The 18,012-nt window shown below is 29.2% G+C and overlaps 1 protein-coding gene and 1 long non-coding RNA gene across 2 annotated transcripts; both read left to right on the plus strand.

Moving 5' to 3' along the window:
- The first annotated feature begins 1,794 nt into the window (after nucleotides 1-1,794).
- LOC147804320 (uncharacterized) lies at nucleotides 1,795-6,671 on the plus strand. The gene is made up of 3 exons (XR_015429406.1): nucleotides 1,795-1,962; nucleotides 4,825-4,947; nucleotides 6,462-6,671. It is a non-coding gene; the product is annotated as an uncharacterized LOC147804320 (long non-coding RNA).
- Nucleotides 6,672-13,095: 6,424 nt separating this feature from the next.
- Nucleotides 13,096-17,482, plus strand: LOC147804321 (uncharacterized). The gene has a single exon (XM_087152313.1). It carries the CDS (start codon nucleotides 14,784-14,786, stop codon nucleotides 15,858-15,860), a length of 1,077 nt encoding a protein of 358 aa, XP_087008439.1. The 5' UTR covers nucleotides 13,096-14,783; the 3' UTR covers nucleotides 15,861-17,482.
- The last annotated feature ends 530 nt before the right edge of the window (nucleotides 17,483-18,012 follow it).

Below are 18,012 nucleotides of genomic sequence, written 5' to 3' on the forward strand. Positions count from 1 at the left end.
TAAGTAATTTGAATAATTTTCAATTTTCTTTATTGTGTCAGTTATTACAAAAAATAACAATTTAAAAATTTGAGTTATAATTTTATTTTAATATTTTTGGAAATGAATAACTTAGTTATATACTAGTAGAAAAAAAAAAATTCAGGTAAATTTTCAACTCAATTTAAATGTAAATTTAACTTAGCAATTATGTAGTGTGGTTTTCTTAATTTACAATTTCAGAATATAAATGATGATTGATAATTGTAAAATTACAAATGTCTTAAATTACAAATTTTAAAATATATTGCAAACTAACAAATTCAATTGAGCTTTTGATAAAATAGGCTCTTTTTTTTAAAAAAAAAAAAAAAAAAATTAAGAGTACATTTTAAATTGGGACTTGAAAATTATTAATGATATAAAATTTGCTTTAATACCCATTGTATGAAGAAATGAAAAAAAAATATCAATAAAAGTTGCAACAAAATATTTCCTAATTAAGTTTGAAATATTAAAAAAAATCAACTGAACATAAGATATACTTTGGAGTAAAGAGGAGAAAAATGGAAGGTAGCAGAATTTGCTAATATAACTTTATTTAGTATTTCTGTATTGATAAGTAAATAATGCATGGAATGACATAAAACTATTGTTCTATGTTTTAGTGCTTCACAACAATACAGAAAATTAAGTAAAATTATATCGCCGAATTATTCTACTATCTTCCTCTTGCTTACTCCAAAAAAATAAAAAGCAAAGCAAAATAATATCAGAAAATACAAAATCTAATATTATATAGCATCAAAACTAATGCAAAATAATATTATGGCGAACGCTAGATAATATTAGTTTGCATAGAATCTAATATTATATAAGGCTGAGCAAACAGCGACCTTTTATATCTTTCTAATATTACAAGTTGTGTAATATAACGTTAGATTTTGCGGATTTTCTGATATTATCTAATGTTATGTGCTACTTGGGTAAGTTTGTGTTATATGTTATAAACTAAATAACTAATAGGAAATATAATATTATTTATATTTTATTAAATGAAATTTAAAAATATAGCTTAGATATCTGCCAAGTTTGTGCATGCTCAGTGTGCATAAGAAAAGTACCAAAGATGACTCAGGATTCATTAATAAAATGTTATAAACAGATTTGGACAGCAAACAAGACAATTACAATTTTTGTTTGATTAAACAATTTTTAATCAATGATTACTTAATTATTTGTTTTTGAATAGAAAATTTTTTACAACAAAATTGTTTTTCTGTATCTCTTTAATTGCTTAGAAAAAAAAAGCCAGGGGGGTGCAAGCACACCCTCTTGCACGCGCCCTTGTACATGAGTAAGGTTTCTCTCCACTATGAAGATGACTACCCAAGTAGCACAGGGATATTGTAACAGCTTTAGTTTACATCGACCGACATTGTCAATATTGGCGAAAATCGAAATTGTGTGTACGATATTGTACGATTCCCGTCGATTTCACATTAAAAATATGTTTGTAAAACTTATCATTTAAAACTTTATTGTGTCCTTAAATCAAAATTAATCATTTAAAAGACAAAAAATTACGTCAAATTGTTATAATTCCAAAAAATAAGTTTGAAATATAAATTTAGAGACATCCGAACAACCCTGGACAATATTTGATATCAATATTGCAATCGTGTTTTTGTCACGACATCGATTTTTTCTCTAAATACTGAAATCTACGATCTATACCACTCGGAACCGTAACCATAACCCGTTAAAATGCTGTTTATCATTTACCGCTACACCTGCGATCTATTTATCTTTTGTCTACTTATATTTAAATCTAAATTCGTCTCATAAGATTTATACCTTAGCTCATAATGTAAATGGAATGAAAATTATTTCGATTTAGCGAGCCCGAAAACTCAAACCAGTTGAAGATGAAGGGGCATTAATGCACCTTGTTGAAGTGAACGAATTCTCTGATCTTGGCAGGTATGTGCTGTTTTTAATATATATAATTAAATTATATATTGCAAGAATTACATTGATTTCCACCTTTTTCTTGTCCAGGCTGCTTAACTATTTAATTATATCACGTTATTCAATTCTCATATTCACAAACAGTGGCGTAATTTTATAGTATGTTTGGAGATGTTAAGCCTTCTGACATGCTTATGTTTATATTTTTCACACCTGCCAAATTGTACGTTTGATGAAAAATATTTTTTAGTACTTGAACTAATTAAAAATTTAAGAGCAAAGTGAGCTAACAAATGGATCATATTTGCATATTTTTTAATTATAAATTTGTCATGGTAGATTGAAATGTTTTTTTTCTTCGAAATTTTAAATTGAAGATTTAGTATGTCTACTAGATTGATTTAATATGTACACTGAAGATTTAATAAGATATCTAATGTTGCTGCTAGTAAGAAGTTTTTTTCTCAACCGTACAAGTTTGCAGTGTGTGTGTTTATGTGTTTAATTATTATTTAATATTATGCTCACTGTATCTAATTAATATATAATGTTTAAATTACAAAAAAAAAATAATTGAATCATGAAAATTTTATATGTCTACATCTTACTTACCGAACTGAGTAGCTCATTAATCAAATAATTCATAATTTCAGGAGGGGTTTTAACTTACATAGACTGAAGTTTGTTAACTATTAAATTATATCACATTATTCAATTCTGATATTCCCAAAGATCTTGTTTACTTTTATTAGTTCTGTGCACTATAACAATTTGTCTGCTTTTCTCGGACTAAAAAAATGTCTGAAAGATGACGTTCAACGTTCCTCCCATTTGCTCTTGCCAAAGAATAGGATATCTCTCCTGATACTATTCTTTGGGTACATATATGTATTTATTAGGGTACATATAGGGTATCAGCACACCTAGAAAGTCATGGATTTCTATATTGAACAAAATTTGTCATGATCTTTACTATTATTTTTTTAAAAATTGCGGATTTAGGTTACTGAAAAATCTTAACTTTAAAAATAGAATCCCCCGAATTTCATAGCGTTCTGAATATCTGAATTTGTAACAAAATATCCAATCTTAATCGTATTTTATTAAAATATAAAATGTTTCAATTGTGTTCTTTAAAATACTTAAGGAAAGAACATCCTTTCTAGAGCAAATAATCTTTTAAACTTCAGTGATTTCAGAATCTCATTAATTATTTTATTTGTTTAATTGTTTTTTTATTTTAATCAATTTAAAATTCTTGTTTAGGCTTTTTATGTTACACTTACTTTTAAGAAGAAAAAAAGCAGCCTTAAAGAGCTATATAAAAGTTATTTACTTTTGTATTTTTATTCAGCTATTTAAATGCTTTAACTCTTTCTTTACTCAATTTTTTAAGTTTAATATCAATAAATGAGAAGATTTAGAGCCCCGTAGCAGATTTGCAGAGACACAGCAACATTGTCGCTGAACATTACAAAGTTCTTGCAGAAAGATTTTTCTTTTGAAAAAAAAATAAAATTTACTTTTATTTATTTTTTGACAGAAATTTACCAGTTATATTTGAATCATGCATTTGAATTATAACTTTTTGGCGTGTTCAATATACGCCAATAGTAGCATAAATTGATGGGTTTTTTTCTGTTGTATTTTCGTCAGTTATTGATGTTGATTTTCAAGTGGATTTTAAATATCCCGATAAGCAACCTGAAAAATTCGAATCTTGTATTTGGGTATTTACTTTTTAGGTCAATAATTCTGTCGAATTTTATCAGTTATTGCTATTGATTTCTCCATAGTTTTTAAATCTGATATTTATTATACGATATTTTTGTACAACAGCCTAATCAAGAAACGAAACACTCATTTGAGGTGACCAATTCGTGTGAATTTGTTGTCAATCTTTATTTTTCGCCGAGTAATACTGCGGATTTAATAATTTGCAATTTTTTTTTACTGTGATGACAAAAGGCGAAAAAAATAATTTCCTCTCAACAAAATGCGAAAATGTTGCATGTAATGTTATAATAAAAATTATACGCTCAATTTAAAAAAAAGTTATACATAGTTTTTTGTTTTAAACACAGTGCTTTTGTTATTTTAAATTAGTAACATAACTGTTTATTTTTGTGAAAAGTATCTTGCAGAAAGATATTAGTGCTAGAGAGTTTTGTCGCAAATAGCTCGAAAAAATTCTGCTTCAAGGATTCAGAGTATAACAGCTTTGGTTATACCTATCATTTCAATTAATGTTATTATAATGCTTTTTTGAATTTATTGTAGTGTTTTTGTCGGATAAAATAGTAACTTCGGTAAATCATGACAACTTCTTGGAATTATTGATGGAAAGTCAGGGATTTGAAAATCTAAAATGTCGCAGATACCATGTACATATCAAAATGAAAAGCAATCCATAGCTGAATCTGTCCCAACTTTGCAACATATTTTAACTTATGTGATTCTTAAGTCAAATATGACTGCACAGTCAATAAAACACTTATCACATGATAAGTGTTTTAATGGTTTGGGTATGTCTCTGCACACTATTTATACATAGAATTCTTGATAATTGGATTCGTTAACATACAATCTGATATTGCAATGTTTAATATATTTATGCACAGGCCATTGCTTTGGAAGCTTCTCATATACAAAGTAAAGAACTAATGCAAGAACTCTTTTAGAGAATAAAGTGACTGAAATAAGAAATAATATATTATAAAAATGAAAAATGTAGATAATTCCTTTCTTCAGCAATCCTATGCCCGTTTTACTTGTGTGGTCTTAATTGATGATAAAATATGAGGTACATTTTGTAATGGTTATTAAAACATTATATATATATATATATATATATATATCTTTTTTTTCTTTCAGATATGTTATTTTGAAACCATCTGTAAAGGCTATTTATGTTCTTTTACTTCAACACCATCTTGGAATTGGCGATGAGGAAACAGTGTTTTGAAAGCCTCTCAGCTGTTACAAACGCCATCTTAGGTAATTTTATAGACTTAGAATTTTAAAATTTGTAATAAGACTTTACTTTTTCGTGAGTCATTATCTTGCACTAAAATGGATCAGTTATTGAATCAGATCAATTAACTACCCTGGTCCTTCCTGTTTTATTTTGCTTAGTTTGTATTCTGAACTCTAATACTTTTACAGCATTGTATGTTTCAAAGTTCGAAAGTTAGCCGCTCTTAAGGTTTTGTAATGTTTTTCATGGCATCTTTTCTCAACCATGGCATCTTCTTCTAGTTATCAGGGTTTGTTGATTTAAATCAGCTTGATTTATTACATGATTTAAATCAAATGATTTTTTTTTTTTAAAAAAAATCATTGATTTTGAAAGTTAAAAAACAGTGTTTTTAAATTATTGATGCTTTTATTATATTTTTTTTCTAGTTTTAAAACTTATTTTAAATAAATTGCTACATTAATTAATTTTAGTTATTGAAATTGCTTTCTTTCTTGGTGTATGTTAAATTCCAACACATTTGAAATTGCATTTTTAAAAAATTGTTTGATTCTTGAGATTGATTGATGGCATTAAATGTACAAATTAAAGTACACATTTAATGCTGTCTTAATATAGACTTGCATAGCTGTAGAGAGTAATTAATAAACATGAATTTAAAAATAAATGCAAATAATGTTAATTAAAATTCTACCTTTTGATTAAAAAAGCATGGAATTAAAATCTACATTATATTTTATTAGTGGAAAATGTTTATTTCTAAAGCTATAGTAGAAAGATGGGTTATATTAGAAAGAAATTACCTTAATATGTCAAAAATAGAAGGAAAGAAAAGGGGGCTGATGAATTCAGATGTTTTTTTCCTGATATAGTGTCATTCTTCCCTTTCAAAGTCTATTTGAAGCAGCAGAGTTATTAACTGGTAATTTTTTCTCATAATATGTTTATAGTATCTTTGGCATAATCAGATTTTCTATAAAGAGAATTGTGAAAAAAAATTTCAATGAGTACATAGATTTTTTAAAAAACTTTTTAGCTTAACTTATCTATTTTGATATAAGATTAAAAATTTATTACCACTTAGCAGTACCTTTACAAAATACTTCACTATATCTAAATCAGCACTGTGGTAACCTCATGTTAGATGTGGAATTTGTATTGACTAGCCGGGTTCCAATCCCAGTCGATACTGGGATTGGAACCCAGATCACCTCATCGAACGGTGACCAAATAATTTTTAAAAAATTTTTCGAAGAAAAACTTTTTTCTGTCTATTATATTATAAAACATAATATTTTCCATATGTTATTAACTTACTCGTAAAGGGCCCCCATATAAAAATAGGCACGGTGCTCCTGGAAACATAAAAACTGCTCTGATTCTATACAAAAGAATTGTCAACTTAGGGCTGTTAGTGGTACTTGCGTTGTGCTCATGTCTACTTTAGTTCATGTAATTTTTCAATATAACTATTTGTCTTTTAATTTAAAAGTATTAAAATTAACCACAGTTCATGTCTTATTTTTTTTTTCAGCTGCTACCTTCAAACTGTTCAAAGAAACTAGCTGCTTCCTTCAGACTGTTTAAAGAAACTAGCTGACTAGAAAAAGCTGAAAAATTTGGTGAAGTTCTTGCCACCGCCAATGACCGGGAAGGCAGGAAGACTAAGTTTGCCTCAACTGACAGTTTTATTTTAGAAACAATTGATTGTATTAAAGAATGCAATAAATTATAAAAATTAGTATATTATTATTTACTATTTAATAAAGATTATATTTCATTTACACATTTGATAACTGTTCAAGCCCTATTAGATATTTTGGCAACACTTTAATGGATAAAGGCTATAAGTAAATTAGATCGCAGCTTATTGTACCATGCTTACCCTTTTGTCAGAAATCTGAGGAAGTGACTCCTGTTATTTTATTATAACTATCAGTGTAAATATTGCTCTTTTTTCTTTTTAATCAGTTTTCTTAAAATCGAACCTGATGCTGTGAAGATAAGGAATTTTGTTTTCCCATACATATTATTTTAGTAAAATACAGATTATATAACAATAAAACGTCACAGCAAAAAAGTTTATCGTTTTAAATTAAACATATTGTGATTTTAATCTACATAGTAAAATATAGATGCTGTAAAAATTATTGCACAAATCACTTAAAATATTAAAATTATTTCACAGTATAAATGGCTGCTTGTACCCTGAAAAAGGGAAGAAATATCTTAACAAAACTATTTACTTTCTAGCTTATTTTCTGGAATAATAGTAAAATATACCTGCCTACCCAAACTTATTAAATATTTATAATTAAAAAATTCTACAAGTTTTGGGAATAACAAATAATTTAATTTTAAACAAGCTAGAACGGTTTTGTTAGGTTTTTCCAGCTTACAAGCAGGCATGAATATTTTCAAAAACTAATTTTTATTTTCTCAAATAACGTAATTTTGGCGATTGTCTGCATTCCACAGCATTCGTTTTTTGAATATCGTGTTGACGATGTCGGTTGACATAGTACAACGTTTGTAAATGCAGAGAGATGTCGATCGACGTTACCCAACGTTCCTACAATATCGAACAATATTGTTTTGCAATATTGAATATACGTTATAAAAGGGGTCCATTTTTATATAGTACAATATTTCGCTACGATATTGTACAATGTTCAAAGCTAAGTTTTTACGATATCGTTTTTGTGAATTGTGCTACTTGGGTAAGTTAAGTCAAACTACCTCTTAATGAAAAACTCTTGTTACATATACTACAAGAATAAGGTTTCTCACCAATATGAGCACAATTCTGTTTTGTCAGACTAAATTTTCGTGAAAAGCTCTTATAACATGTAATACAAGAATCAGGCTTCTCACCAGTATGAACAAGACTGTGTTTAGTCAGTCTTTTACTTTCTGAAAAACTCTTATTACATATACTACGAGAATAAGGTTTCCCACCAGTATGAACAAGACTGTGTTGATTTAGGTGCTGACTTTGAGAAAAACTCTTATTACATATGCTACAAGAATAAGGCTTCACACCAGTATGAACAAGACTATGTTGATTTAGATGCTGACTTTGAGAAAAACTCTTATTACATATCGTACAAGAATAAGGCTTCTCACCAGTATGAACACGACTGTGTATAGTGAGAGAACATTTTAGTGAAAATTTTTTATTACATATACTACAAGAATAATGTTTCCCACCAGTATGAACAAGACTGTGTTGATTTAGATGCTGACTTTGAGAAAAACTTTTATTACATATACTACAAGAATATGGCTTCTCACCAGTATGAACACTACAGTGTTTTATCAGACTACGTTTTAGTGAAAAACTTTTATTACATATAATACAAGAATAAGGCTTCTCACCAGTATGAACAAGACTGTGTTGATTTAGATGCTTACTTTGAGAAAAACTTTTATTGCATATACTACAAGAATATGGCTTCTCACCAGTATGAACACGACTGTGTGTAGTGAGATTACTTTTGCGTGAAATTTTTTTGTTACATATGCTACAAGAATAAGGCTTCTCACCAGTATGAACAAGACTGTGTTTTTTCAGATTACTTTTCAGTGAAAAACTTTTATTACATATACTACAAGAATAAGGTTTTTCCCCAGTATGAATTTTAGTGCTTAGACAGACTTTTTCCTGAAAAACTCTTGTTAGAATAACAAGAATAAGGTTTACTTACAGGATGATACTTATTCTGAATAAAATTAGGCCCTTAATAACATGATACAAAAAAGAGCATTCCGTATCAAGTTACTTACTTAGATTAAATTTTTAACTAAGTAAAATAGAATAGTGTTGTCACCGTACAGCAGGCATATGATTTATTAATAGATGCATATATCAAAACATTAATTTTAAATTATATTGATATGCAAATATTTTCTATTTTTCACAAACTATTTTCATAATATAATAATTGTTGAACATAATAAACTAAATTATTAACTATTTTATCACAAAAAGAGTGCGGAAATAATGCAATCCCGTGCTGGATTTAATTTAATTCGATACACTATAAATGAATGCAGTTGAAGACATTGTAAATTAAATGATATTTGTTACTAGGAGGATATATTATAATAATGAATATGAACAAACAATGATATTTGTTTTGAACATGAAATTATCAAATTTAATTTTAGCTCTGTATTTCCTTTAATATAATTTAGGGTTGAGGCTTGATTGATAGCTGGAGTTCGTAGCATAAAGTCGGAAGCGATTTGCTGCTTGTAAGAATTTGTAGAGGGATTTGAGTTTGTTCCGAGGATTATGTTGTTTAGGCTGGGGTTCAACTGAAACAGTCTTAAGACACGCCACTCGACATATGCGAAGGTCTTAAGGCTGGAATTCAACTGCAACAATCTTAAGACACGCCACTCGCCAGCTACGACGGTCTTAAGTTCGGGAAGATACGCCTCTCGTCTTAAATAGCTATTCAAGTGAAACACTTGCGTCGTATCCTTGGCAAACAATGATATACATTCTTTTTCTCTTTAATTCTGTTGGCCAAGAATGGGCCCGCCTGATAGACAGGTGTGGCGAAGTCGAATTCTTGGCCATAGATGGAGCCACTGAAAAACAAGAATCGCACACTCTGCCTTAAATTTGTTCGGTTTCACCAAGCAGGCTTTAGCCCGTGTGGCATTAGAACCAGCCAACCAACATTAAAGAAATAGTTTGAAAATTATAATTTTGATTTATATTTTAAAGTGTTTAATTTGGAATGAACTGAGAGTTTTAAAACATTAACATCATATTTTCTAGTAATTAAATAGTTTCTGTAACAGACAAGGGTGCCGGCAGAATAATATAAAAGGGGGTGCAACCCTCTAACAAACTACCCCCCCCCCCAAAAAAAAAAAAAATTTTTTTAAATATTCTGTTATTACATTTTGTTTTGTTATTACATATTCTTCCATCTGTTAATATTTTTTAAGATATATTACTTCATTGTTAACATATTTAAAAAAAAGTACGAATTTCTATATAGTGCTTGCAAATTTTACCACGATAAACTGTATTGTTGGCGCTGGCATTGAAACACTAATAACTACAAACAGTAGTTTCGTATACTAACGTGTTTGTGCACGCTTAAAATTGATATTTATTGTGTTGATGAAGTTTTACAGTTGTGAGTAGTCAGTTTGTGTTATACACCTTTGTTAAACTAAATAACTAATAGAAAATATAATATTATTTATATTTTATTAAATGAAATTTAAAAATATAGCTTAGATATCTGCCAAGTTTGTGCATGCTCGGTGTGCATAAAAAAGAATTAAAGATGATTCAGAATTCATTGAAAAATTTATAAACAGATTTGGACAGCAAACAAGACGATTACAATTCTTGTTTGATTAAACAATTTTTTAACTGTTGTGTATCAATAATTACTTAATTATTTGTTTTTGAATAAAAATATTTTTAATAAAAAAATTTTTATAACAAAATTGTTTTTCTGTATTGTTTTTTTTTTAAAAAAAGCCAGGGGGGTGCAAGTGCATCCTCTTGCACCCCGTTGCAGGCGCCCTTGGTAACAGATTGTAATAATTATACTTATGCAACTTAATAGAGAATGAATGTTCACTTAGCGTGGGTTAAAAAAATATGAATTCTTACACAAACAAAAAGTTTTATCTAGCGAGCGATTTCGAAGAGAGATCATGATGACCATTTTTTAAAAATTAATATAGATTATGGTTGATCGACAGAACGTTCCTTATCTGTAGCACAGGAGTATAGAAAAGTTAAAAATTTCTAAAAACCAGTATATTATGGAAAAGAAACAAAACTGCATTTTGTTTTTCTAATTTTTTTTTATTTATTCTTCTTTTATTTTTATATTTATTTTCATGTTGTTTTTTTTTTTCATAGTTATTTTCAATTTAACATCTAAAAAATAAAGTGGTCTAAGGTGTGTTTATTACTTGTAAAAGGCAGAAGCCCTGATAGCAGCCCAGCTTGGAGGAATCAATTATAATGTGGAAGAATATTTTTACTAAATTAAGTTCCAGCTTTTTTGTTCAATTTATATTCATTTGAAAATAAAGTTCTTTGAATCAAGTTAAAAGGATAATTAAGAATTTATTTTTTAAAAAAAACTACTCTTCTTAAAGTTTATTTATACTGTAAGAGGGACAGGTTAACTTAGTGTGCAAAAATAGATATATGAGATGCACAAGATAAATTTGAACATACTGATAAGCTTATACTCATGTATAAGGGTATCTATAGCTTCAGGTGCTAAACTAATTTCGAATTTAAACTCCTCACACACCCCAATTAGGCAAGTTTTTGTATAAGTGCAACGAAGTTCCCCTGTTTAATCAAGCAATGGAGGGAAGATAAGGAGCAGGTGTTGCACAGTGCGCAAAATTGAAGAAACGGACCACCCTGAATATCTTTGGATCTGATCGGATCTTCACAATCTCAGAGTCAATCTTAATGGCTCAAATGGGGGCCCTCAAGTATGTTAATTAATTAATGCAGATGATATTTTAAGTTACGAAATCAGACACGAATACGTACTTTCTCTGAATAAACATAGGTACCTTTTTTTAGGTGGGGAGGGGCTATTTCAGATTTCTTACATCCAAAATAGGTGATAGCCACAATCTGGGAAATATAGTCCCAATAGTTTGGTCAAGAGAGCGATTCGACTTTGGACCCTTTATGTTAATTTTTTCTTTTGTGTGTTTGTGTGTATTTCGCTATATCTGGAGAACTTCTTAAGCAAATTTAAAAATTTTTGCACCCGATTATAAAATTCGTTTATTGAAAGATTATTTAATGCAAAAAGTAACTTTTAGTTAATATTTATTATTTTATATAACAGTCGAAAAAATTTTGAAGTGTTAGATATTCAACATTTATGAAATTTTACTCAAAATAAAACAAAAATATGAGCAAAATCGGTCTTAATAGTTCCTAAAAAATTGGACTTTAAAAATATGATTTTTTTTTAAAAATTCAATTTCACAAAAACTATTCAACCAATTTTGCTTAAATTTTGTATTTTGCCATTGCAAATTGCATTCTTTAACCATTATTAAATTAAATAGTAAATCTTTACAGAAAGTTACTTTTTGCATGGAATTTATCCTTAGAAAAACAATCTTTATAATTGAGTTCAAAATTTTTTCAGTTTGCTTAAAAATTTCTAGAGATATGGCGAACTACGCAAAAAGAAAAATTAATATTAAAAGTTCCTATCTTTGGACCGCTTGAACTAGTCAGACAGTGATCTCTCTCCTTTATTTGGGTTCAAGCTGATTTAGGAATAAAGGAAAACAAACACGCAGACCAGCTTGCAAAACAAGCACTAAACCAAAGCATCATAAGCCTTCTTTCATCACCTCCAACTCAGTCAAGCCTTCCTTAATGAACTGCTCAATAAAGAACTCTGTGTATGGAAAGGTTACAAATACTTGATGGATCTCAAGATTACAGTCCACCAATCAGCTCCCGAAATCTCAGAACTAAATCTCTTCCAACAAATGCTATCTTACACAATTGTTCATTGATACAAAACCACAACTGCCGTACTGCAGATCGACACAAACGATCACTTCCCCCTGGAATGTCCCTCTTTCCAGGACGCTCGGAAAGAACTTTACCAATCTTTATCATTTCTGAATCCAGCATATACCGATATCGTAAACTTATCTTTTAATCCTCGGAAGTCCCGCAGTGGACTGATTGTTAAGACACGGTTCCCACCAGATCTCCGAAGTCAAGGATCACTGGCTGTGGTCAGTGTGCAGGTGGGTGACCACTTGGATCAGTCTGCTTAGGGACCGAGAGTGTGCGGAGTTGGTCCTCGTTAAATTGTTCTACCGTAAAGTGCTCGACTTCGCGTGCAAGTCGTCGGGCTACCACACAAGGAGAGCCATCCCCTTTGCAGAGGATCAAAATTGTGATGGTATGTCTTCGGATCATCCCCAGACCGTTGCCAATAACCCATTCTGCAGTTCTAGTGAGACGTAAATGAACTACAACATAATCCTCAGAACAAATTCAAATTCCTCCACAAGTTTTTCCTATCCACAACCGCTTCTGACTTTTTGCTGCAACTTCCAGCTGCAACCTCACCCCTTAACTATATTATCGGAAATAGAGAGCTATAAGCTAAAGCATAGAGCTTGTCACTCCCTTCTTCAATCAATCAATCAATCATTATTTGTTGAAAAATTCAATGCCGAGAGAAAATTCTATGCTTAAATTTATAAGCCTGGGTATCCATAATCTTACAAATGTAAAGTGAATTGCCATCGTAGTAATGGAAACAATATAGAAAGCGCTTTAAAAGGTTATTTCCCTGCAGATCTAATTCATATATTATCTGCTTTGTGCAGAAAGAAAAATAGATGTGAATGATAAAATATCTTCTTGCTGACAGTAAATAAAATTCATATTTTGTGTGCATTTTTTTTATATTTTTAAAAAAAGGTAGTGTTTTCTGTACGATTTATATAATCAATACACTATTCATTAAGTGTGTGTCATCTCTTTCTGGCAAAAGGAAACATTATAAAGGCGATTTCATTCTACGTTGGCAGTAACATTCTATGTTCTGATACAAACAGCAAATACTATCTGTGCCATGAGTGTCATAGTTGCAATGATGTTCTGACAGGAAAATATTTACGCGTATGGAAATTTAATGTTTATAGTTTGTGTGTTCATAAGTTTCCAGGTGTAGTTCATAATTATACTTTATTGTGAAACATTTTACTTTGCAGAGAGAAAAAGTGTGCAAAAAGAAGTAGTTTCATTTAATTGTTTTGAGTTCATAATATGAAAATAATTTATGCAGTACAATATTAAACAGTTGCAGATAATTAAGATGTCTGTCACTTTTATAGAACACATGATTTGATGTTTAGTTGTGATTTTCCTGTTCATACTGAGAAAATATTTTCTGTATTCTGTTAAGGCAATTTAATAGAATTAAACTTTCTTGACCCTTTCATATTTATCACATTTATAATGAACACTATCACATTTATAATGAACACTATCACATTTATAATGAACTATATTTCTGTAGTGTCTGTGTGAAAAATTACTATTGAAATTAAATTTGATAATTTCATGTTCAAAACAAATAATATCATTGTTTGCTCATGTTCATTTTTATAATATGTCTTCCCAATAACAAATAACATTAATTTTACACTGTCTTAAACTGCATTCATTCATAGTGTATTGAATCTAATACACGAAGTTTTACATAATTTCTGCGGTGTTTTTCTGATAAAAAAACGTTAAGTGAAATAATCTAGTTCGGTATGTTTCACAATTATTATATTATGAAAGTTTTTTGTGAAAAATGGAAAATATTTACATCTCAATATAATTTAAATTATTTTTTTCACATATGCATTTATTAATAAATTATATGCCTGCTGTACGGTTTCTACACTATTATATATTACTTAGTTAAAAATTTGGTCTAAGTAAGTGACTTGATACAGACTGTTCTTTTTTGTATCATGTTATGAAGGGCCTAATTTTATTCAGAATAAGTATCATCCTGTAAGTAAACCTTATTGTTATTCTAACAAGAGTTTTTTAGGAAAAAGACCGTCTAAACACTAAAATTCTTACTGGTGAAAAATCTTATTCTTGTAGTTATATAAAATAAGAGTTTTTCACAAGAAAGTAATCTGACAAAACATAGTTGTGTTCATACTGGTGAGAAGCCATTTTCTTGTAGTATATGTTATAAGAGTTTTTCTCAAAGTGAGCTTCTGAATAAAGGCAGTTTTGTTTATACTGGGGAGAAGCCGTATTCTTGTAGTATATGTAGTTTCAGAAAAAAGTAATATGACTAAACACAGTCGCGCTCATACTGGTGAAAAACTTTATTCTTGTAGTATATGTAATAAAAGTTTTTCACTAAAAGGTAATCTGACAAAACATAGTCGCGTTCATACTGGTGAAAAACTTTATTCTTGTAGTATATGTAATAGGAGTTTTTCAAGAAGAGATACACTGACTATACACAGCCGTGTTCATACTGGTGAAAAATCTCATTCTTGTGGTATTTGTAATAAGAGTTTTTCAAGAAGAAGTACACTGATTAAACACAGTCTTGTTCATAGTGGTGAAAAATCTTATTCTTGCAGAATATGTAATAAGAGTTTTTCAACAAGAGGTACACTAACTATACACAGTCTTGTTCATAGTGGTGAAAAACCTTATTCTTGTAGTATATGTAATAAGAGTTTTTCTGAAAGAAGTATACTGAATAAACACAGTCTTGTTCATACTGGTGAAAAACCTTATTCTTGTAATATATGTAATAAGAGTTTTTCAGAAAGTATAAGACTGACTAAACACAGTCTTGTTCATACTGGTGAAAAGCCTTATTCTTGTACTATATGTAATAAAAGTTTTTCACTAAAAGGTAATCTGAAAAAACACAGTCATGTTCATACTGGTGAGAAGCCTTATTCCTGTAGTACATGTTATAAGAGTTTTTCTCGAAGTGAGCATCTGAATAAACACAGTCTTATTCATACTGGTGACAAGCCTTATTCTTGTAGTATATGTAACAAAAAATTTTCTCTAAAAAGTCATCTTGCTACTCACAGTCGTGTTCATACTGGTGAGAAGCCTTATTCTTGTAGTATATGTAATAAGAGTTTTTCTCAAAGTCAGAATCTAAATCAACACATTCTTGTTCATAATGGTGAGAAGCCTTATTCTTGTAGTATATGTAATAAAAAATTTTCACGAAAAAGTCATCTCACTACTCACAATCGTGTTCATACTGGCGAGAAACCTTATTCTTGTTGTATATGTAATAAAAGTTTTTCATTAAGAAGTTATCTGGATAGACACAGTCATATTCATGCTGGTGAGAAGCCGTATTCTTTTAGTTCAGTCAACCCCACTTAAAGGAATACCATTGGTTCCAGCCAACTCTATTCCATTAAGCAGGTTATTCGATTATGGTATTTAATATATAGTATGGTTTTTAATATAAAGTATAATGTTTTGATTGAATAATTATAATTAAAACTATCAATATTGGTATTATTAAATACAAATCTCATTTAAAGTAATAATAAAATAAATTAATGCTAATGGAAAATATTATATACGTACCATAATATTATCTAATTTTATTTTTAAAAAATCTGTAATGAAAGACTGTTTTGATACACGCTTATTTGAACATTCTTCTGCTTTTTTTCTCAAGTTGTACAGTACATTATAGTCCCCTCCATTGCATTCGAAATGTCATGCTCATTATTGAACTAACTCGAGAGTTATTCACTGAAGTAAGCAATGATTATTCTACTTTAAAGGGAACCCTGTATAGTGTGAAAGCAGGTTTTTTTAAACTACATCTTATTAAAACAAATAACGCAAGGGAACTAGAAGTTTTTACCATAAAATAAATAAATCACTCTATACCTTCCGGCTGTGCAAGGGAATAGTATCAAAACCCTCTCCGTTTACTCTAATGTACAACTGCTGGTAACATTTGATTAATGCCTTAACCATTAACACCTGTTTAGAGCAGCAAATGAATAGGAAGTGCCATTGAAGTGATTACCAAATGTATCTTCTTAACAGAAAAACGGAAATTCCATTCTAGCTGGTGAAATCCTTCTTAAAAATATATGTATTAAAAAATTTTCATTACAGTTCCTCTTCTTTATGCAATTAAGTGAGAGCTAGAAACAACAAATAACCATTTAAGCAGGGAAATGTAACATTAGTTTCATATAAAATGATTTGGTTCCATTTAATTTTATTCACATAAGCGGATTATGTGATTAAGTGGGGACGATGGTATATGTCATTAGAATTTTTCGCTAAAATGTCTGATAAAACACAGCCTTGTTCATATTGGTGAGAAGAAGTGAGATCTTCTTGTATATGTGAGTTTTTCAGAAAGAGTGTTTCAGAATAAACATTGCCATGTTCATATTGGGGAGAAACCTTATTCTTGTTGTATATTTAATAAAAGTTTTTCACTAAAAGGTATTTTGAGAAAACTGTCGTGTCCATACTGGTGAGAAGCCTTATTTTTGTAGTATATGTAATAAAAAAATTTCACGAAAAAGTTCTCTCACTATACACAGTCGTGTTCATACTGGTGAGTTGTAGTAGTATAATGGAATGAGAGTTTTTCTCAGAAATGTCATCTGACTAAATACAGTATTGTTGATACTAGTGACACGCAATATTTTTGAAGTATATGTGATAAAATAGTTTTTTAAATAACAGGGATCTAAATGTTTGCATTCATGTTCATATTGGTTTTAATTTACCTTGATTACTAGATTATATTACTTTATTTGCAACCAGTTATGTTTGACTAAAATATAAATTGTTATTTATTTTCTTAGCATTAGAATCCTGAGTTCAAGTTAATATATTTTTTTTAATGAAAAAAAAAGACTTCTAGCAACTTATAATTTAAATTATTTGTAACATCTTTTATTTAACAAATCTTTTCTAATACATGTTGTGAAATTATTTTTAATAAAGTAGCTCTTGTAATTGTATTACTGAGTGTTTATTTTTCTTTAAAAAAAGAAGACAGGTGGTGAAAAACCCAAATTATTATCTAAAATTACTTTTGCTATTAATGAAAATTTCACTAATTGAGAAAAAATTTAAGCCATATTACCGGGTTGTTCGTGATGTAATGTCATTTTCCGAAGAGGATTTCATTGTATTTTTTTCGAACCCAACTTCACGCTTAAGCCACAATGTCATTACATGTTTTGAGAGCTGATATGGCAAGGTTTGTGTGTGAAAAAGTTCAATTAATTCTACACAGTAGTTTTTGGTTTGTGCCCTTATAAGCAGCATTTTCATCATATTTTACTTTAGAAATATACAAAAATGCTGTTCATGCCAGAAAGAAATTAACCGATATTTAATAAAGCCTACCTTAAAAGAAGCATCAGTAATTTTTGAAGTTGAAATATTGAAATTGTCAATTATTTAAAATATGTTACATTTCATTTTTAAGACTATGCATTAACCAATATGAAACTAATAATAAATTAAAGGTTCTTTTTTTTTATTT

The sequence above is a fragment of the Parasteatoda tepidariorum genome, chromosome 9 (genome assembly GCF_982258835.1).
Source record: "Parasteatoda tepidariorum strain Cologne lab strain chromosome 9, Ptep-v5.0, whole genome shotgun sequence".
NCBI lineage: Eukaryota > Metazoa > Arthropoda > Arachnida > Araneae > Theridiidae > Parasteatoda > Parasteatoda tepidariorum.

What these genes read in the sequence shown, in the direction of transcription:
- LOC147804321 (XM_087152313.1), top strand. Translation starts at nt 14,784, where the DNA reads ATGACTAAACACAGTCGCGCTCATACTGGTGAAAAACTTTATTCTTGT.